Source organism: Rhipicephalus microplus, chromosome 6, assembly GCF_043290135.1.
Source record: "Rhipicephalus microplus isolate Deutch F79 chromosome 6, USDA_Rmic, whole genome shotgun sequence".
Classification (NCBI taxonomy): domain Eukaryota; kingdom Metazoa; phylum Arthropoda; class Arachnida; order Ixodida; family Ixodidae; genus Rhipicephalus; species Rhipicephalus microplus.
In genome coordinates, this window is record NC_134705.1 from 100,767,605 (window position 1) to 100,790,638 (window position 23,034).

The 23,034-nt window shown below is 44.3% G+C and overlaps 2 protein-coding genes across 3 annotated transcripts; both read left to right on the forward strand.

Moving 5' to 3' along the window:
* Positions 1–248: 248 nt before the first annotated feature.
* On the forward strand, positions 249–5,632 carry LOC142765393 (uncharacterized). 2 transcript variants are annotated; one of them, XM_075866292.1, is made up of 3 exons: positions 249–336; positions 1,310–1,399; positions 3,629–5,632. In XM_075866292.1, the coding sequence occupies exons 2-3, from the start codon at positions 1,330–1,332 to the stop codon at positions 4,177–4,179; spliced, it is 621 nt and encodes a 206-aa protein (XP_075722407.1). In that variant the 5' UTR covers positions 249–336; positions 1,310–1,329; the 3' UTR covers positions 4,180–5,632. The 2 variants fall into 2 exon arrangements, with proteins under 2 accessions (XP_075722407.1, XP_075722408.1); XM_075866293.1 differs by lacking the exon at positions 1,310–1,399.
* A 923-nt stretch (positions 5,633–6,555) lies between these two features.
* LOC119167433 (uncharacterized) lies at positions 6,556–21,878 on the forward strand. The gene is made up of 4 exons (XM_037418902.2): positions 6,556–6,695; positions 11,004–11,084; positions 13,049–13,254; positions 21,473–21,878. The coding sequence occupies exons 2-4, from the start codon at positions 11,012–11,014 to the stop codon at positions 21,824–21,826; spliced, it is 633 nt and encodes a 210-aa protein (XP_037274799.2). The 5' UTR covers positions 6,556–6,695; positions 11,004–11,011; the 3' UTR covers positions 21,827–21,878.
* Positions 21,879–23,034: the final 1,156 nt, after the last annotated feature.

Here is a 23,034-nt window from a genome sequence, read left to right on the forward strand (position 1 = left end):
TGTTGTAGTGAGAATGGTTCTACCCATAAGAAAAAAAAGTCAAAAAAGAAGCGAAAAATCACGTGTTAGGTTGAACTTATCCCTTTCTCTAACACCTCCATCAAAGGGCATTAGTCTTCCAGGAGTACCTCCTGCCGGTTTCGCGTGCACTTCCGCCACGTGCACCAGCGGAAGCGATGCCTGCACACGTGTCATAAAGAGTAAAAAGACTTCTTCCTTCGATGACATTTCCGTCTTGACACCAGAGGGGCGAACAACTTTACGGGGAACTCAAAAATAGATGGTGCTCTTCGATCTGTCACCGAATATTCTGCTACCGCTATTCTACTCAAAGAGGTAAGCGGATCTTTATGGAAGCTGCGTTTTTTACGTGCGGTATGAAATGCGTAGCGAAAATTCGGTGCCATATTTTGACAAGCAATGTCTTTAGTCATTTATACATATCGCCTTGTTGTAATCCTTCCTTTCTATAGCATCTATAGATGAGGAGTGGTTAGCACGTACAATATTATGCGTACGCGCACAATAAGAAAGATGGCATCCTTCTTAAAATCAATGTGATAAATTGGCGCAATTTATTGTCACAAGTAAGAATTGATAGGGAAGCATGTTGATTCGTCTTCAGTGCGAATAGCGGATGATATTAAATGGAGTGTCAGAAAACAGTTGATCATTGAGCCGGTGTATTCAAAGAAGAAATATAATGCAGCGGCACAACGTGAATTAAGGTATTGTAACAAACTTGTGCGTTCATCTTTTTTACGCTTAGTGCATATGAATAGCAACAAGCGCCTGTAGAGACAGGCGGCTTTCCAACCATTGTGGGTAGTATGTTTCCAAAATTCAAGGCTAATAATCTCTTTGATGGAGGACAAATATTTACTCTACTGTCACTTCAAACTGAGGGAGCAGGGGTTCGATACACTGCTGCAATGGCAGCATTTTGATGGGAGCGAAGTTCCCAGAACACCCACTTGCTAATATTTCAATGCACGTTAAAAAACACCGCTTGTCGATATGTGCATATTCAGCACAAGCCTTCTAATAAAATGTGTAACATAATGGGATTGTATTGCCACTTAGGGCTCCATAAAATAATGATTGATAAAACCCTCATCAAGCTCACGCACGCTTCCTCGCAGCTGTAATGCGTAGTAGTTCGACCACTTCTAAGAGATGTGCTCAAGTTCAGCGTTCCTTATTGATTGAATACCTCTCCAGTTCATCGTGTGCTATGCAAACGCGAAGTGAAAGTGAAACGTTTCCTGGTGTGTCGCTGTGACGCAGAATGTTATTACGTCATTTCCAGCAATCAAAACACGTACGGAAATGAAACTTTTATCGACGTTCATAGCAGCCGTACTCCTTTTGAAAATTGGGGCAATTTATTGCGTGATTGGTAAGTAAAGGCTCCATTAACTTGCATATTTCTTCGCCTTATAATGCTTTCAGAGCTCTTACAAACCCCGAGGAGGCCGCCAATTAATCGATAAAATTGTCCATATGTGAAATTAGGAAGGCAAGAAATACAGTGATTACTTGAGTTTTAAGTTTTTTGAGTATGCATTCTATTCAAGTACCTAAGGCATCGCCCTACCGATATTGTACTGAACGATAATAAGGGGTGATTGAAGGAATAAAATGTACAGTCTCTTCCTTGTATACAATAAAATAGCTTGATAAGCATTCTAAATATTCTGTTTAGGACTATATTGAGAAACTTTCTTAGGAAAATATACTTGGTAAAACAACTTCAATAACCAGTAGGTTATACAAGCTCTCCAAGTTATCCATCGCAGTGGTTCGTATTTTTTTTACATATATTTTCTTACGTAATGACTTATTCGACCAGACAATCTCGTTGTTAATGGGCATACCATGTAGTCTAAAAAAACTTACAATATGCTTCTGGATATCGCTATAAGTAAACCCACTTGTGCATAATGAACGGAAATAACCGAATAATAGCACGTACGTAGGAGACATTTAGGTGTTCAAGCGCAAAAACAACTTTTCACCTTGTTTGCAAAGTAAAAATATGTATGGATAATACGTTTGTTTCAGCACTTTTATACTTCGCTGTTTGAAAAAAATTTCACTCACGCAAATAATTTTTCTAAATTGTGTTGCTTTTCATCCAAGTGCTCAACATAGGATAGTTACACGGGGGCCTAATTAGGTTAATATTTGATTTTATAGCTGCTTGCGTGACACGCTACTTCTGACGAGCACAGCTCATGCTGCAACAGCAAACCAGTTAAACTTTTTCTATTATGCGAGTGTGGCAAAAAAAAGTTGAAATTGCTATCCTTTGTATGTAGTGTGCAGACCAGATAACATAACCGGTGCCGGCACCCTCTCTTGCCTTAAAAGAGGACTGTATCGGCTGAACGCTAAGCACGTCGACGCCCATTCTTGAGTCTGCCGAAGAAGTTTCAGTAAAATTGGATGCTTTAGGATTGCAGGTTGCAGGAAGCTGCACATTGATGACAACAATTAGTTCGATAAACGTAATATAACCTAGTAGTGAAAAAATATTGGCATGTACAGTGTAGATATACCCGGCAAGTACAATTCGTCTTATATTACAGGCAAAACGGGCCCGTAAGAGCGTGTGCTGATCTCCGGAGTTAGTGTAGATTTAAGACAGCCTTCCATGCACTGTGGGACAGAGGAGTTTTTTCGTGGCTCCTGCAGAAAATATTAGAAGTAGCACTTCACAGTTGAAGAGCTGTCACAGTAGCTCCTTCCTTGTGAAAGCTGACTGTTGTCCCTCAATCAGAAGGAGTTTACAGCAGAAAAATGCTGCGATGAATGGTAGATGTTTAATTCGCTATCACTTTATGTCGGCGATGGGTTCGTAATACGTGGCATAGCGGTAACACACATCGGCGAGGAAGAGACGACATAATGACCGCTTTAGCTTTTGTCACGTCATTTCTTTCTCATCCACGTGTGTTAATGCTATGCCAAATATTTCTGCACATAAACAACTATCCCAAATATTGAAAACGTCGCATGTGCTGGGACACTTTAGGGATATCTGGCTGCATGTGAGTCACTGTGAACATTATGAAACAAAATTGCTGCTTCTAACTTTGAGGAAAATACTCCTAAATCATGAAAGAAAAGAAAACGATTTATATCACGTGATAACCGGCAAACGTATTGTACATTGGCAGTCCGAAAAAGGCAGTAAAAAAAGCGCATAACAGCCATATGCTAAAAAACGGGAACACAAACTAACCAATCCTCATAAAATGTACAAATCTTTCCAAGTCTGAGTTCGAATAACGTCCTTGCGGCATAAAACAATTTTAGTTTTGTCATTTTGAGCGAAAGCTTCGTTTTTGCGAACTTATAGGCGTGTGTAAATTTCACTTGTTCACCTGCTTTTCGCGCGAGTTGAGTTTTTATATAATTTAAGTGAGGCCTTTACAGTAACCACTTTTACGTTCTCACTGTGTTTAAGTCAATTTCATAACGTACACTGAACTCGGAGCTACTCTTGTATACACACAACAGAAATTTGTTTCATTAGTATTGTTTTATCGATGACGATGACCGATGACTGCTTTGAGGTATCAAAATATACGTTGCCATTGTTTGTTTATACCATGCCGAATAGGAGGGCCCCGATGCCATTTCGCAGACCTGGATATTGAGGCTCTCATTTCCAACATGCTGGACAAGATGCCCGAGGAGTGGGCTACACAACCGGATTTCACCCAGACGCTGATTCCGGGAGTCGAGATCGGAGGAGCTAACGTTACAGGTCTTCGGCTGCTGCGTCTCTACGGACCAATATTCCCCTACTGCGAAAACGGGACGAGAATGATTCAGTTTGACCTGGTAAACCGAGGAGGAGGCATTCAGATTACGTTTCCGTGGCAGTTTGTTTGCCCTGCACATGGTGGTACCATCGGCTTAGCAGTGGGCTTTACAAGAATCACAGTGCCACTGCGAGTGGACGGCTCGGGTAGCGAAGCCAAGCTCTTTTACGAAGGTCCAGCGACTCCAGTGGCTATCGAAAAGATTCATCTTAGGCTCACCGGGGCCGGAAAGCCGTTGGAAGATGCCTTCGACTTGATCGGGAAGCTCGCGCCAACCCATCAACGGGAGGAGTGGAATCGGCTATTTTTCACCACTTTGTACGAGGTTTTCGAGAAGATACTGTAATGAAAGTTACCTTCAATGATTGTTCGCAAAGAGAAACAGGTTGGAACTGGCCTGCTCTTTGAATGTGAATATATAATACGCAAGAATGGCCACGAGAGGAAAACAAAATTTGCAGTTCTATGTGCTTTTATGTTCTATGTGCAGTTCTATGTTCTATGTGCAGTTCTCAATGCATTTAAATATCTAATTATGAATACTAAAAGAAAACGCCAGAATATCAAATTCATTTTGTTCTAACAAGGGCAGAGTGGTCTATCTACTTAATTTCTACTTTATATATTTCACAATATTCCCAGTGATTATTCGAAATTAACACTTATGCAGTAGCACAGATTTCTTCGTCCCGAACCTAGACAGTATTTTGGAAATAAAAAGAGCAAACAATCTTATTAGGGCTATTTAAAGCTTCATTTTGAGCAGTCAATATTTCATCACTACCAAGAAAAAGGAGAATTTACCTAGCATAGTTTCGCAGATACCCGAAGAAGAATGAGAAATAAAAAATTATGTCAGAGCAGTGCCACAGCGCGTCATTCTAAAATTAAAAACGTGGGTTCAGTGTACATGACGTGTTTTTTGTTGGTATTGCTTCAAATATAGGCCACTTTAATGACCTTCAATTTGAGTGGGGTAGTCTGCGGAGGACGTTTTACTGAAAAAATAACGCAAAGAGCAAGGTTCAAGTGCTGATGCATTTTAACCATCGACTCCCTCCACGGAATACTGCGCATTTGAGGAAACTAATGCATTGCCCTATGTACCAAACAAAGCACTAAGTCAATGTAGAACTTAAACTTGCCTCCTCGGTGCTAGTTTTCCTTCACCATTTATATATCTCTTGCGGTGTCATCGCACCTCTTCAGGCTTCATCCATTCCCATTTGGCATCATGTGTGCTTCACTTTTCAATGTTGTTTCTAATCAATCCATTTAACGTAATATTTTGGTCATTCAATCATTTATTACCAGGCCTCTTAGTGTATGAACAAAAATTCAACTTGCTAGGTAGTATATCATTATGCTTTTGCTGTTTTTACTAACAAACTAATGATTTACGAAACGAAATAGCTCATGATTCTATGCGCCTATACAGAAAAAATATATAATTTCAACAATTCTACTGTTCAGTGTACCAATGTGCTGTATTTGAAGCTTCATACTGTATCATGGCTTTAGCAATAACGTGTATGCCTAAGCAATTACATAGGTATATTTGTCTGAAGCTGCAGAACGACTCTCTTTAAATATTGTCGAGTTGCAGAATCGTAAGAAATATTTAAATACATGAAATGTATCATTTTTTTTCATACAAAAAGATCATAACATCGTCTGATATTCAATGATGCATTGGAAAATTATGGTGGAAATTTGAATTTCTATTTGCGAAGGACGCCTAATGTTTGTTCATACAATCCAGAGGGAACAGAAGCACCAATAAACCTTTTAACACTCTACTATATTCATACGATGCTTATGTACTTCCAATTTTCAACCCGTCACATACGCTAGTACAGTGTACTACCCTAATTATGCCTGCTGTGACTGGATATAAGTTTCGTTGTGGGCGCAGCATCTTTAATGCGTAAGATTTTGCTTGCGATTATATGTCAAACACATAAACGCACAATCACAGTGGCCTTTAAGATATATGAGATAGACTATGGCGCTGGGAATTTCATAAAAGTAGGTGTTATGTGCTAAGGCAGTTACACCGAAGACGTATAGGTGCTGCTCTTTATTTAGGTCTAGTTATGGGATGACGAAATAGCACAGCCGATCATGCTATAAATAAAAACTTCAGAGCACGAAAACTGGGCACTGCGTTAACAAAAGTCGCAAGAGACACTTTCACTATAGCTCTCACTTTTTGGCCGCCTGATATTTCACATGGTTTCTTTGGATAATATAGCTTTTAGAAACATTGAAAGCACATACAAGTTTCAGCGACAAAAAAAAACACGTATTAAGATGAAGGGACACGACCTGCACATGATCTGACTAGAAATTACAATGCCCAACCACTAAGGTTATTTCACTTTTTTTTCAAGCTCTAAGTGTGTTCAAGTGTACATTGCCGGCTGGGCTCTACTGGCAAACATTCACAGAGACACGATTGTGCTTATTGTATTACCGCTATCCATAAATGCCTAATTAACAACGTCATAATTTCAATGAAGTACAAGTAACTTTTCTTTCTCATTTTTTATCTGTATAATTGCGCTGCTCTCTAACAGTGAGTCCCCTTGAAGTTGCGTCATCTACTAACCCAGTTGCGAAGGTCAGAAGTATATTTTCGTTCCAGACGCTCTGACAAAATATCGCACATCGTATCGCGTTTCAAGAACTCATTCTGATACCAAGAGTAGGCAGTCCGCACTAACTCTGATACAAGAAACCAAGACAGACCCTGCCTTTTTTCTTGAATTTCGTCCCCCGGAAAAACCATACTTGAATCACATATACTCTGAGGAGCAGCCGCAAGACTGCTGCAGTGGCACCTATAGTGGAAGAGACAAGGTATGTGCGTGCTTTTCTTGATAAATACTTATTCTGTGCATACTAACAGACGTCGAATCATCGCTGAATATACTGTCTAGAATCATTTGCGATGAGTTAAGGAGTTCACGCTCAACCTCTAGTGAAGGGTATGTGCCCATAGAAGCCTAGAGAGCTTATAAGCCAAAGCACAGGTTCCAGTTACGTGTTTTGCGCACAAGTCATCAAGGTGACACGGAGAACATGCTTTGAAAACTGTTGTGGAGCCCGAGTAAGTTCAGGTCTCACAATTTCATTTCCCCCTTGTGTTGTCGAAATCTCACGTGTTCTTTTGTACCACGTTTGCAATGTATAACAATAGAAGCTTAAGCGAATTGGTATCCGTTCATCCTGGTTGACAGCCCACATCAACTGACGACGAAGAAAAAGAACACAGACAGACGCAACGTGTTCTCTAAGTGGCTATATATATATAGATTATTCGATTTAGACCCACCATTACCTCTGTCTCAAATCGCATCTGATAGCCTGCATCGATCGGTGCTCATATATACTCCTTTTTTTGAATTTTCGCTTTTGTTTCTATATAATTTTTTTCATTCCACAATTAGGTTGTGTTTGAAAGACCATAAGCCTTTTACTTAACATCCTGTCGCCCGGTTCTTCACCGATCCTCTTTGTGGGTGTGCGCCAGAGAAACAAGGATCATCATGATCAGTAGCTCCCGCTCACGAAAGACAATTATATATATATATATATATATATATATATATATATATATATATATATAGATTACATCTCTAGCTCCTCGAATAGCTGTACTATTCGAGGAGCTAGAGGGTGTTAAATGGGATATAATAGGGCTCAGTGAGGTTAGGAGGACAGATGAGGCCTATAATGTGCTACAGAATGGGCACGTCCTTTGCTATCGGGGCTTGGCAGACAGAAGAGAACTGGGAGTGGGGTTCCTAATTCACAGAAACATAGCTGGCAACATAGAGGAATACTATAGCATTAATGAAAAGGTGGTAGGTATTGTAATTAAACTGAATAAAAGATACAAGATGAAGGTAGTACAGGCTTACGCGCCTACATCCAGCCATGATGACGCTTCAGTTAACAGTTTCTATGAAGACGTGGAATCGGCAATGAGTAAGGTAAAAACACAGTATACTATAGTGATGGGCGACTTTAATGCAAAGGTAGGGAAGAAGCAGGCTGGAGACCAGGCAGTAGGAGATTATGGCATCGGCACTAGAAACGCCAGAGGAGAGCTACTAGTAGAATTTGCAGAACGGAATAATTTGCGGATTTTAAATACCTTCTACCGAAAACGAGAAAACCGCAAGTGGACATGGAGGAGCCCTAATGGCGAAAATAAGAACGAAATAGACTTTATATTGACTGCACACCCAGGAATCATGAATGATGTGAAAGTGGTTGGCAAGGTACGATGCAGTGACCGTAGAATGGTACGGTCTCGAATTCACCTAGACTTGAAGAAGGAACGACAGAAACTGATACGAAAGAAGCCAATCAATGAGGTAGCACTGAGAGGGAAAGTACAGGAATTCAGAGTGCCGCTGCAGAACAGGTACTCGGCTCTTAGTGAGGAAACCAACCTTAGCCTAGATACAATGAATGGTAATCTGACGAGTATCATTACGGAGTGTGCAGTGGAAGCTGGAAACAGGGCAGTTAGACAGGACACTGGAAAGCTTTCCCAGGAAACGAAAAACCTACTTAAGAATCGTCAAATCATGAAAGTCTCAAGTACAACAGACAAAATAGAACTGGCAGAGCTTTCGAAGTTGATTAATAGGCGTAAGGTATGCGATGTAAGAAGGTATAACATGGAGAGAATTGAATGCGCTCTGAAAAACGGAGGAAGCGTCAAAGCAGTGAGGAGGAAACTTGGGGTAGGCAAAAGTCGGATGTATGCACTATGGGACAAAGAAGGCAAAATAACTACCAATATGGATAGGATAGTTAAAATAGCGGAGGAGTTTTGCAGAGACCTGTACAGTAGCCGAGACAACCACGACCTTAATACTATAAGAACTAGCAGTAACCCAGATGACACCCCACCAGTAATGATAGAAGAAGTCAGAAAAGCTTTGGAGAGCATGCAAAGAGGCAAAGCTGCTGGTGAGGATCAGGTAACATCAGACCTGCTGAAAGATGGACAGATTGTGTTAGAAAAACTAGCCACACTGTTTACGAGGTGTCTCCTGACGGGAAGGGTACCAGAGTCTTGGAAGAACGCTAACATCATCTTAATACATAAGAAAGGAGATGACAAGGACTTGAAGAATTACAGGCCGATCAGCTTGCTCTCTGTAGTATACAAGCTATTTACAAAGGTAATTGCTAACAGAGTAAAGAAAACATTAGAATTCAATCAACCAAAGGAACAAGCAGGATTTAGAACAGGCTACTCAACAATTGACCACATTCATACTATCAATCATGTAATAGAGAAATGCTCAGAGTATAACCAACCACTATACATAGCCTTCATAGATTACGAGAAGGCGTTTGATTCAGTAGAAATATCAGCAGTCATGTAGACACTGCGGAATCAGGGCGTAGATGAAGTATGTATGAACATTCTGGAAGAAATCTACAGGGGATCAACTGCTACTATAGTGCTTCATAAAGAAAGGAACAAAATACCAATCAAGAAGGGTGTAAGGCAGGGGGCACAATCTCCCCAATGCTATTTACCGCGTGCTTACAGGAGGTTTTCAGAAGCCTAGAATGGGAACAGTTAGGGATAAGAGTTAATGGAGAATACCTTAGTAACTTGCGCTTCGCCGATGACATTGCATTGCTGAGTAACTCAGGGGACGAATTGCAACTCATGATTACGGAGTTAGACAAGGAGAGCAGAAAGGTGGGTCTTAAAATTAATCTGCAGAAAACGAAAGTAATGTACAACAACCGCGGAAAGGAGCGGCGCTTCGAGATAGGTAATAGTGCACTTGAAGTTGTAAAAGACTATGTCTACTTAGGGCAGGTAATAACCGCAGAGCCTAACCACGAGATTGAAGTAACTAGAAGAATAAGAATGGGGTGGAGCACATTCGGCAAGCACTCTGAAATTATGACAGGTAGATTGCCACTATCCCTCAAGAGGAAGGTATATAACAGCTGTATCTTGCCGGTACTTAGCTACAGAGCAGAAACCTGGAGACTTGCAAAGAGGGTTCAGCTTAAATTAGGACGACGCAGCGAGCAATGGAAAGAAAAATGGTAGGTGTAACCTTAAGAGACAAGAAGAGAGCAGAGTGGACTAGGGGACAAACGGGGGTTAAGGATATCATAGTTGAAATAAAGAAGAGGAAATGGACATGGGCCGGGCATGTAGCGCGTAGACAGGATAACCGCTGGTCATTAAGGGTAACTAACTGGACTCCCAGAGAAGGGAAGCGGGTTAGGGGGAGACAGAAGGTTAGGTGGGCAGATGAGATTAAGAAGTTTGCGGGTATAAATTGGCAGCAGCAAGCACAGGACCGGGTTAACTGGCGGAACATGGGAGAGGCCTTTGTCCTGCAGTGGACGTAGTCAGGCTGATGATGATGTTTATATATATATATATATATATATATATATATATATATATATATATATATTCGAAATAACTTTTTTGAAGTCACCCCGTAGTAAGCGAAAAATTGCAAAGATGTGCAATAATTCTGAAGAAATATGAATGCCTGAAGGTCACATTATGCAATAGATTCCTGTATATGAACTAGACTAACTTGTATTGCTATTCTTAGTTATTTCTGCCTTCGTTTTTAGTGTATAACATTGTTTTAAGATATACCTTAGTTATTAAAAATTAACACGGGTTTCTTAAGGAACACAGGTCAATCACCGAATTGGAATATGGGCTGAGAAGTATAGAAAACGTAAAGTGCAAACGTGTCTTCACATTAACAATAAAAGAGTTGTTTTGTCACATGTCATTATTAAGTCCTCAAGTTTCTCGGGTAAATGAAACTGTGTGCGACAGGATGACATCCTGCAGCACCAAGCTTACTTAGTTTTTATTAGCCTGCATTGATAATTTATTGATTAGAGAGCTCCTCAGTATTGAAACTTGAGATATACGTATTGTTTAAGAACAGATATAGTGACGACCATCTCCAGAATGTATAAGTGCTGTAATCGTCCTCTCATATTATGCACTTTTATTACGCATAGAGCAATGACATTTTATGGCATATCTTTTCCTGGGACCTCATCATCTATCAAAAGCATCTCTGTTTCTGTAACGACAGCGTGACATTTAAAAAACGTGTATTCTCTTGACTTTTCGTACAGCAGGAATTATGACACCGAATACCATCAAACGGACACTGGGACTCCTAGCACTGCTGCTTGGATTCGCAGACAGCTTTTCAGGTGACTATTGCCGCCTTGTTAAATGCGTGACATGGAAATGCTATCTCTTACCACCCTGCGTTGTAAACTGTAGTAGAACATTTCGATTTCAAAAACGTATCATTGGTATCATCTTCTGATTATTGTGAACAATTTTAAACAATTTCAGTGCTCCCATTAGGTGAACGTGAATAATGTCATGGAACAGGCCTTTCGTTTGCCACTACGCGAAGCTACATTTCATTCAATAACACTTATTAATATGCTGCAGTGATACCGAATTCTGAAACATACGTAGGCTCATTGGCTGGCTACATACGACCGGCGTCAGGCTGCGCTTGCAGTTGTTTGGTGAAATATCCAATAGCCAGCCACTCGGACATCTAAGATAGGAACTCTACTACAAGTGACACGAACATCATTAGAAGTCTTATATTAACAAGTTGTATCATCTCTAGCTGTCCCTTTTTCAGCTTCCCATAAACTACGATGTCCATAAGTGCGACCCAGGCTTTCTTGTGAATATATGCTTGAATATTACCCCATCTACGACATTCATGAATACTTCATGACATGCCAAATACAACGCAGTAACGACATTCGACACCGAACGTATACAGCACTGGCCACATGTTAAAAATAACATGCGCCTGGTCTGAGGACATTCTTGAGCCAACATCGACAATGTTTCTTGCTCCTAAATTAGACTTTCTATTACCGGTGCCGTAAGTGATCTCATGCGAGTATTTTGCAGGCATCACACACGTTAGTGGTCGTTCTATAAGATTCACTGGCTTGCCGAAGTTCATATTTATATATTTAGCCATGCCTTTACAAGTGAATATACGATATATTCACAAATTACTTTTAGAAATGGCTCCCAAGTCTAGTTTTTTCGAAGAACAGAATTTCGAAAGAATAACACCAGGATACTGCTTACTAGCTCTCTTACCGTGCCTTATTCATAGTACAAATGAGTTCCTTGATGTTTTCTTTTTTTTTCATCTGCTTTTCTCTGTGCGTACTTTTAAATAGTATGTTTCACGTTTCTATGAACCATCGTGCTTAACGAGTGCTAACAACATTGTCGATGATGTCAAGATTTCCACCGCGGTCGTTTGTCTCACTCCGCCCCAGCGAGCTCGCCGAAAGTGTGGGCGCGGAAACGCAGTCATCCTTGGTTTCCGTCGCGTAGCCAATCGTTGCATCAACGTGAGGTTCGGCCGCTCAAGGCGTGTTACACTCAGCGACGTGCAGATGTAGCGTCTCGAGACAATGCCGGCATGTTAGTGCAGAGAAATCAATAGATTTCCCGTTTTTAGACATCGCATTTGGACGAGGCGTGGTCAGCTTGACTGCAAAACGATGGTGAAACCAAGCGAATGCACGTTCACCCTCCCCTCAACTGACTTTTTACGTGGAGCTAGAAATGGGTTCTACGTTTCGAGTGCTACGTGAGCAAGCGTCTCTCATATCTGCAACTATGGCCTTGATGAGTAACTCACGACGTATCATTGCCCGAACTAACTGACGAGGCCACGCTTCAGCAGTGCTGATGACGAGGCATACCGAGCATGATGTTGCCGTGTAAGCTCGGCGTCTCAACAAGCCTGGCGGAAGCAGCTTCTGTTCTATTTTTCAGCGAAAAAAAAAACACTATTTGCAGTCACTTATGAGAACTCTCACATCGCTTTCATTGTATTCAGTTATGATCAAACGGTGCTCGCACGCTTCTTGTTTGATAAGTGCTGCAGCTTACCTTCAAATGCATTAATCTAAATTATTCTTGTGTGTATGAGAGTTGGAAGAATAGGTCCACGTGAGAGTTAAATATATGTATTTTGCACAACACTTACACCACTATGAAATTCTTGGCACAGAATGCTTCAAGCCTTGACTAACACTTCTTTGCCTGAACATAGATGCATTGGAACAGCGAGTAATCACGCTATGCTAAAATACGGTGCTGCACTCTTACATTTTAGAGTGGTGTGACGCCGACAACGATCGTCGTCTGGAGCAAGCCATTGAGACGGCGTTAGTCGGCATCCCACCAGAGGTGAGCTCCCAAGAACAGGGCGTGAACTCTGGACCATTTTATCCCATACTCTTCAATGAATACAAAGTGAGTGGGTTGAACCTACTCCGACGACAGGGACCTCTCCAGACGTACTGCGGCAATGGAAGTCAGGTAATGTACCATCATGTTTCAGTTTTTGCCAGTTGTGTCATCTTTCTTCGCACGTTTATTTACTGCTGAATGCCAAGCAGTTGCGTTCTTTTTGTTGCACTTCCTACATGTACTTTACCTGAGAGACATCAACCGTTATGCCACTCTGATTCCTCACACAAACTTAATTTTGACTAGCAACATTATTGCTACGAAAGGGGCTTATTGGTTCACATTGGCGTGGCGATGCACTTACGGTAGGGAGAGGTTACGAAGGAAATATTACGAAGGACACAGACCACAGTGTTAAAAGGACAAGCGCAAGCCTGAACTGGTTATTTATTTGTGCGTGGTTGATATTGTCATGAGGTTGCGACTGGGACGAATGAAGCAGACTGTAGGTCGAAAAAAAAGGCAGAATATCCACGGGGGAAATGATGGAGAGTGGGGCGAAGCATTCGTCCCTCCATTCGTCCTTGTTTCCGTCCGTCTATGCGTCAGTCTGTGTGACCGTCCGTGTGTCCATCCACCCGTCCGTGCGTGCGCCTGTTCGTGCGTCTGCACGTCCATCCGTGCGTTTGTCCCAGCGTTCGTCCATGCGTCCACCCCTGCGGCCGTCCATGCGTCCATCCGTCCATGTAGTCATCCGTGCGTCCTTCCATGCATCTGCCTGTGTGCCCGTTGGTCCATCTAGTCAACACCCCAAGTAACGCCATGTCGCACCTTTTCATCATATATTCCGTATATAGAAGCACCGCCATCCGGCGGACAATCCAAGGACTAAACGAGAGGTGGCACACACACACTTTCTTACGGCTTGCGCTTCGTGTCTACTTCCCACGGTTATCCCCCTCGAGTTCATGGTATATACTAGTTTACTGTATTCATGGCTCCAGCGGCCAACGCTTGCTAAACCTTTCTAAAACCAAGGAGGTTACGCCAAGCGAGTATAACGTAGCAACCCTTTCTTGTCAGATAGTGGTCAGTGTAAATGCCAATGGCTCCTAATGGGAAATGAGAGACAGGAAAATTCGCCTTTTAGTTCACGCGCACACTGCGAATTCTTTATTGCTCAACCACGCACAGAAGAAATCTCCCACCGGCACCACCTTGTAGGTCAAAGCGTAAGACATGTTACGTACTACGACGAGGGACTAATGAGTGCCGCTTCAAGGAGCTTCGCCCCTGAAAAAGTCTTCATAGGATTGTGCGCACCGGCGACTAGCAGAGTAACAGCGGTCGTCCGACCATTCGCGACTGGCGACCGAAAAACGACTGATGTTCACACCGGCAGAGGCTGCATGCGAGCGACAGGAAGTCGCAAAACAGGAAAGTCACGTCCGTATCTCGTTATTAGCGAGAAGTCTGGAGACCGACGCCAATAGCTGATCGCCGCCAACTGAGTGAGTGGAGCAAACCGAGTGCGCCGTATTTACCGTTTTCATCTGTTCTTGCACAGCGTTCCCAACAGTGTCAAGTTCGATTCAAGCGAAGAACAAGACATTGTCATGGTGCTTGTGCGAAGAGCCATAGTGTCAGCGCTGGCATCACAGATGCCTCCAAAGAAAAAAAAAAGGTGGTATACTGTCCTTTCTGTCGCGGGAGAAGGCCGGCCATGCAAGCTGCCTGCCTCCCGAGCTGCGCTGAGGCGACGAGGAGTATTTCCGAGAGTCGTACGTAGTCAGAAACGGTCCTTGAATTTACCTTGACTTGACAGAGCCTACAATACAGCACAAACGCGTCTCGAATGCGGTGTATAAGGTTGTTGCCAAGGCATGAAGCACAAACGCGTTCCAAACGCGCTGCATAGAAGGCGGTGACAAGTCAAGTTCAAGACAAAAAAAAAACGTTTTTTAACACGGGCAATAGATAGTGCACAATTTATTTGTTCTTTACTTTGACGGTCATTAGCATCTTGCGAATGCCGGCACGTAAATTCGACACTTAGCTCAAGCTGCTGCGCCCCGCCATCTCCAAGCCAAGTATTCCGGGGTGGCCATGGTGCCACAGACCCAGAGGAACGCACTCGTTTGTATCTGGCGGCAGGAAACAAGCGCAATGAGAAAACAAAAAAAAACAAAATTGAGCATTGCTGATTGGTTCCAACAGCTTTGCGACAGCAGTCGCGCGACTGAAAAATCGATGAGGAAGCGACTAGCCAAAGCAGTCGCTTTGCGACCGTTTGCGACTGTTTGCGACCAGTCTCAAAGCGCTGCTAGTCGCCGGTGTGCACCAGCCTTATTAGGCCGAGCTTGTGGCCGGTAAACGGAAAGTCGAATTGCAGCGATACACGGCGGCACCGATACCTGTGAACAGAGCGCCAGCCGTCACTCAACTGACAAGTAGTGAAACACGTAGGCATTTATACATGTGCCGTCGAATATTCCAGCCTTATCACTGCTCGTCCGCAAGCTCTGGAAAAACCATGAGTGTTCGAGTTTGCGCACTATCATAACTTCTTAACAGAACTATCTACTATAATCGCGAACCTTCAGGAACTGTTATGCCCGGTGTTGTCGTCGGCCCATAGACGTACGCCTTGGTCGCGGTAGTCCAAAAAGCTCAGACAGCCTCGAACGGTTAAAAACAAGTTTATTCCTATTCGGATGGAGGCGGTGGCCGACCTGCCGGGGGAAACGAACGGTGGCTCGTTTGCGCCGAGCTGGGGAAGGGGAGGAGTCAACATCTGGAAGCAGTTTCAGCAACCGGTCCTTCGCGGGTTCGGAGGCTCACTCGTGACACAGGGGCGCTTGGAACAGAACATCTCCTCCCTCCTTAGACTGTCGCTTGGAAGCGATCTGGTGGCCGCCGTGGGCGCGTGGACGCTCTGGACGCACTAGGAAGAGAAGCCTCCGCTCACGGGGTGTCGTTTCTCTTGTGTTCAGGGTCGGCGGGCGGCGGCGCCGATTCATCTGGTGCGAGATGCCAGGCTAAGTGGAACGAAGCTTCCGTCGAGGTGGCTGCTTGAATGGGAGGTTCCCTTGGCAAATTACCTGAACGGCGTAGCTGATTAAGGTGTGGCCTTTCCACCAATGTCGACGAGCCATAACCGCCAACCTATGCGTTTGAGTGCCGTCGCTTCAACCCAGCCGGGCTTTCTGTCGAACTGGCGGGCGTATATGCGCTGTCCACTTTCAATTCTCCTGCTATGCGGGAGCTTTTCTTCCTCCGACGGTGCTTTCGCTGAGGGCTCCGGGATAATTGCTGTCAGCTGGGTTCTCATTTCTCGTCCGAACATCAATTTCGCTGGCGTTTGATCAGTAGTGCTTTGAACAGTGTTGTGCTGTCTGAAGAGAAAGCGCGCGATGCGGCGTTGCATTGTCCCAGTCTGGTCTTTAGTAAGGGCGCGCTTTATCTCAGCCACGTAGCGCTCGGCTTGTTCGTTCGTAGCCGGGTGGTAAGGAGCTGATATAACAGACGAGACGCCGTTGTCGCTGTAAAACTTGAGAATCTCCGTGGACACAAACGGAGTGCCGTTGTCCGAGACCACCTTGCGCGGTAGGCCAAACGTTGCAAACAACGACCGCAGAGTGTCGATAACTGCTGCCGATGTCGTTGTAGCCATTTGTATTACCTCCAGCCACTTGGTGTATGCGTCTACAACCACCAGGAACGAACACCCTTCAATGGGTCCAGCAAAATCAATGTGCAGGGTGTGCCAAGGCGTGTCTGGTCTTTCCCATTCAGGAATAGGGGCTCTTGGCGGGCTTCTGTGGTTGACAGTGCTCCTGTAGTCTCTGCAGAGGCATAGCGTACCGTTGTTTTTTCGGACGACAACGAGTGGTGTAGCCCATTTCGAATGTTGCGTCGGTTCGATGATCCCTTGTTCCTGCAGGCGGTCAAGCTCATTCTCGACTGACGTTCGTAGGGCGAAAGGCACCGACCTAGCTTTCAAAAATTTCGGCGTTGCATCCTCCCGCAGCTCCAGTGTGACTGGAGATCCGTTGTTCCCTGGTATTTCTTCGGAGAAAACCGCTTTGTACTTATCTTGAAGCTGCTCCACTGACGGATAACTGAGTGTGTGGTGAACTCCGCCAATGACCACTCCAAGGGGGATGAACCAATTTCGTCCTAAAAGGCTTGATCCAGAACTGTGGACGACTAGCAAGGGGAGCTGATGGGTCTGCCCGTTGTAGTACACGTCTACGTTGGCACAGCCCAGCAGTGGAAGGGAATGTCCGGACCACATTCTCAGCTGCGTGTCGGCTTGCTGGAGAGCTGGTGCGTTCTCACGCCAAGTAGCGCGAAAAGTGTCCTCGCTGATGAGCGTACATGCTGCTCCGGAATCCACCTCAAACCTGATAGGGCGCTGGTGTACCATAATTTCAGTTGTAATCTTCGGTCTCGTTCCGAAGTTCACAACGGCATTTAAGTCATATAGTGCCGATGACGTTAGTGCTGTTCGGCTTGTATCTTGCGTCTGGGCCTCCTGTGCGTCGACATTGTTGTTCCGTTGCACTGAAGTCTTCGGTCCGAGCTGTGTGCGCTTCGAGATGCATGCCCTTTCAATGTGTCCCAGTTTTTGCCAAAAATTGCAGGTCGCTGTCTTGTATCAACATACCTGGGGATCGTGCATGTCGTCGCATCGCCAACAGCGCTGTGTCTTTCTGCTTGATTTCGCCTTAGGCGTGGAATGACCTGACTGCTGACTGGTGTGATGCACCGGCTTGACGTTCCGTCGAATATCCCTCTGCTGGTGACCGGCGCTCTCCGCTCGTTGGGCGATGTCGTAGGCTTTGGAGAAGGTGAGACCCGTATCCGCGAACAGGCGTTGTTGTAGGCCTGCGCCACGCAGTCCGCACGGTCACGCAACATAACGTCCAAGGGGAGCGTAGTGGTTTTAGCAGGTGTGGCAGTCGATCCTCTCTCCTGCACAGTAGCTGCAGCTGTCGCCGTCAACGTCCCGAAATTGCAGTCAGCAGCGAGCTTTTTGAGAGCCGCTACGTATTCGGCCACTTTTTCGCCTTCCAGTTGGTCTCACCATTGGAAGCGGGCTCGACAGTAAACCTCCGATGGCCTTGGTTCATAGCGCTCTTGTAGCGCTGCTACGATGTCGTCGTAGTCAACGGCTGCTGCAGTGCGTGGCTGAATCAGGGCACAGACTGTGTCGTATGTCTGCTCCCCACACAGCGTTAGCAGGTTGGCCCTCTTCATTGCTGCATCAGTGATGTCGTTAGCCTCGAAGTAAAATTGCAGGCGTCCAAACCACGATGACCATGATGAGCCGTTGAATTCGGGTAGCCGATTTGGGAGCACGTGCGTAGCCATAGCTTGTAGCTTGTCAATATCGTTGCGTAGCTTTGGTCCAAATTCACTTCCTTGTCGCCGCTGTTATCTCCGGTGTTGTCGTCGGCCCATAGACGTACGCGTAGGTCGCGGTAGTCCAAAAAGCTCAGACAGCCTCGAACGGTTAAAACAAGTTTATTTCTATTCGGATGGAGGCGGCGGCCGAACTGCCGGGGGAAACGAACGGTGGCTCGTTTGCGACGAGCGGGGGAAGGGGAGGAGTTAACATCTGGAAGCAGTTTCAGCAACCGGTCCTTCGCGGGTGCGGAGGCTCGCTCGTGACACAGGGGTGCTTGGAACACAACAGGAACAAAAAGGTGAAGTTTGCAGTGAACATATCTGAGAGGCTTTGTGGGCGAAAACCGAATGAAACAAAAGTTAAAACATGGAATACGCGTGGCAATACAAATAAAAAGTTATGATAGCACGTAGAAAGCGATTAGCACACTTAATCCCACCTATGTGACATCTATCATGAAATCATTTTCGGTAAAAGATTTTAACGGCGGCTCATTGACGCTTGTTTTGTTTCGTTGCCCAGAGCATTTTGGCTCATACCCACAAAAGGGTTTGGCCACGCTGTACCTTATAATGTGAATTGTTTGCAGTGCTTGTTATAAAAGAGGGCAATCAGATAAGTTGAATACTAACGTACCTTGAAAAAAGAAAGCGAAAAGGGTGGAAGGAATCAATTAAGCAGACTTTTTTAAATATTAGCAGGAAAGAAGAAGAGGGACAAACAAACAAATTTATCTGGTGGTACCACTAGCAGTGTATCCTTCCGGTTACCTGAATAAAGTTATCTAGCACTGACAGATTAGCACTCCGGCCTGCACAAAACTGACTGGCTGCAAACGATAAAAAGGTGGTTGTATGAAATGCCAATCTCAGCATACCAACCGGCCACTGTGAATTATTCGGCAGAGTGATGTGAAACGGCAGCAGGTGAAGAGTAATTGATTGATATGTGGGGTTTAACGTACCAAAACCACCATATATGATTATGAGAGACGCCGTCGTGGAGGGCTGCGGAAATTTCGACCACCTGGGGTTCTTTAACGTGCACCCAAATCTGAGCACACGGGCCTACAACATTTCCGCCTGCATCGGAAATGCAGCCACTGCAGCCGGGATTTGAACCCGCTACCTGCGGGTCAGCAGCCGAAGGTGAAGAGTAAGGGATATATTGTTTCCGGGTCAATGCAAAGTGCACATAGTTTAGTTATTGAAAATGCTGATTTATGAAGGTATTAATTTAACCGAGGAACTCTGCCCCGCCACGGTGGTCTAGTGGCTAAGGTACTCGGCAGCTGATCTTGTGACCTGCTGACCCGCAGGTCACGAGATCGAATCCCGGCTGCAGCGGCTGCATTTCCGATGAAGGGGGAGATGTTGTAGGCCCGTGCTCAGATTTGGGTGCACTTAAAGAACCCCAGGTGGTCGAAATTCCCGAAGCTCTCCACTACGGCGTTTCTCATAACCATATGGTGGTTTTGGGATATTGAATCCTACATATAAATCAATCTCTTCACGTCCTTTTGCTGAATCTTGCCATGTAATACTACACAAAACAGCTTTACTGCTGTGCCACGTGGGTAGTTGCTATGCCGCCCATAGGGACAAGACAATAGCGATGAGTACGACACGCTTTCATTGCTATAGACAGCGTTGCAGACAACGTGCAGCTCCCATCGCAGAAACGGAGCTTTTGGCTGAGCCAACGCACCGTCTTAGTTTTGACTTGTAGAAGCGTTGTCTCTCGCGGGCGAACTTGCATTTTCTTGAGAAAATTGTGATTGAAAGCAATATCTTACTTCCTATTTGCTCCACCGGGACTGACGACGAGAGGAGACACCTTGGCGGGCAACGAGAACAGAAGACGCCGCCCGCCACAGTGCTTGAAGGGCTTCTCACCTAAGGCTCAGTTTAGCAAGGGACAAGTTTGACTACGTACAAGTTTACTGTTTTGTTAGAGCACAACGTGTTTATAGAAACAGCACCAAATAAGGTAACGCAAGGAAGAGACGCTGAAGAGGCGGGTTTCCATCCTTAATTTGGTAGATTTTTTTTAAATGTAACAAGCAACTACACATTTTTAAATTACCCTTACTGATAAAACAACAAAAAAAGTCACCAGGCCTCACGAAACGCACAGCAGAGTCACAGTGAAAACTCGAAGAACGTCTTTTCAAAGTATTTTTAACACTACTTGGGTAGTTTCTACAACCTCATTTGCAGTGTACGCCCTAAATCATGATAATTTTTGCGTAGTAGGTTGGCATTCATTGTTCCGTCTTTCGCAATCCTTGGGAGAAGCGTGGTACTCATTACACACTTGCATGAAATTTTGTTGCAATGTTTTATTGCTGTGGCTGACCACGATGAATAACTATGCCTGAAGCTTTGCCCCCAAAGCGGGTATCCACCACATATAATAGGTGAACAAGAACAAGTCTTAGCATTGGGATGAAGCATTAGGTGACACACTCGTTACGCAATTTGCATTGTGTGACGCCTGCAGTTGCGCCTTGGTTCTAAAACACTTTATTACATATATGAACGCGGTTCTTTTGCCGACGTCAAGGTATGTCTATAGAGTAAACTTGCGACAGTTTCCAGCACAGGCTAGTCTCCGTGCTAGAACACCGGGCTGGCACTCAAGGTACCCTGGCTCAAATCTCATCCGGTTCTTGGTTTTCACCACCGGCGGTTGGCAACTATGGCGCAGGTGAACATTTTTGTAAGCTCATAACAGGTTTAGCTGGGAAAAGAATAGCAGATCTTACGTGCCATGGAAATAAAATTTGTGAGAAGCAGGCCCATAATTTTGCGCCAAGTGTGTCTACGGAGAATCGTTGCGGTTACACAGCTAGATTTCTCCTATCAGTTCAAATTATGTCGTTCTGATGTCTCGCGCTTCCCTTGCTCCACATTTTTTCATGGCATTTCGCAGGTCGTCAACTTTGAATTGGCCACTTTGGAAGACCCCATTTTGTGCTTCTTCAACTGGAGGAGCGGTGGCAACGGTTCCATCGACCTGGCTGCTTACGGCGTGAGAGTGAAGACGCAGCTTAAGTTCGTTCAGGGAATTCCCACTGGGGATAGCCCTGCTCCCAGGAAAATTCTCGACGAGCATGAAGGACCGGTGACCACTTCTTTGCGCGTGGCCCGTGTTACGTTGTACATTGGTGATTTAAGCCGAAATAGAACCACCACCGCCGGATTTTTGAGGCATCTGGCACTCGCGTCCATCCAAGCTACCTGGGAAGACGTGTTCGTACCCAAGCTTGTACACGCTCTCAAGTAACAATGACAAATATACGACGCCTTTATGCCGAAATAAAGCCGTAAAAAGGGTATATGAAGTGTTACAGGGCGTTTTTATTCACATTGCTATATGTATTGTCACTTTTGAAAACATGAGGTATTCCCCCTAATAACAATATAGCCAGGCCCAAGCTGTATTCAGAACAATAGTTTAGGATACGTATTGTCATTTGTACACAAGATTGAGCCTAGCATAGTATATTTCAGAAACTTACGGCTAAGAAAACAACACTTGTGTCAAGACGCAGACGAACTACAATACTACCTTTCACTAAGCAGGGATATGAGTTCGAAAGTTTAGAGTAATGAATGCGTGCGAATGCTAATGCAAATGTAATTTAGCAGATTGCGCCCAATTTGGAAAGAACAAAGGAAAGCTCGAAAAAAGAAATGGCATTGATATTATGTTGATGATTTGCCGCAGTTATTGCGTTTTAATTTACTTTTGCTAGACATCTACAAGTCAATATCAAGATGAAGTGACAGTTCAATTATAGAGATATTGATTTTTATTACTGCTTGTACTCACCTAATAAATGTCTTCATTTGTGGTCTCCGAAGCTTATCAGGAAGCATGGAGTGCTCTAATCACACCAGGAGTGTGAATATAGACTAAATGCAAATAAGCTGTTCCATAGTGGTTTCGACACGTTAAACCCCACATAGCTGCTCCTGAGCATGAGCTAAACGCCTGTGTGTGCGACCACTATGAGAAAATCTGCAATTAACTGGTACTTGGTGAAAAGTTTCACATGTCTAGCTGTTAATGCGCGTTGTAAAACGAATCTAAGCCAAAGTTCACCCACGTTTCTTAGTAACAGCACCCGCCATTAGTAACACAAAGTAACTATACACGAAAGCTAATAGATGACGAAAACTCATAGATGTCTCTCTTTAAAGAATGTGGCCCTACGTTCCTTGTGTACGCGATAGCTCTTGAAGAAAGAGATACGCAATAAGCGCTTATTTTGAACAAACACCTCTGTACACTAAGTGAGAGGGTCGAATGAATAAAAAGGGAAAAAAAAGAGTTGACAGATACATTAAACTCTACAAAATATACCAGCTACTTTTCAGCACTGACGACAAAAGAAGAATTTGAATAGCGGATCACTTATTTCTACATCTAAACGAAAGCGAGGACAAAACAACCTGAAGAACAGAAATAACCTGGTGCAATGCGTGGGC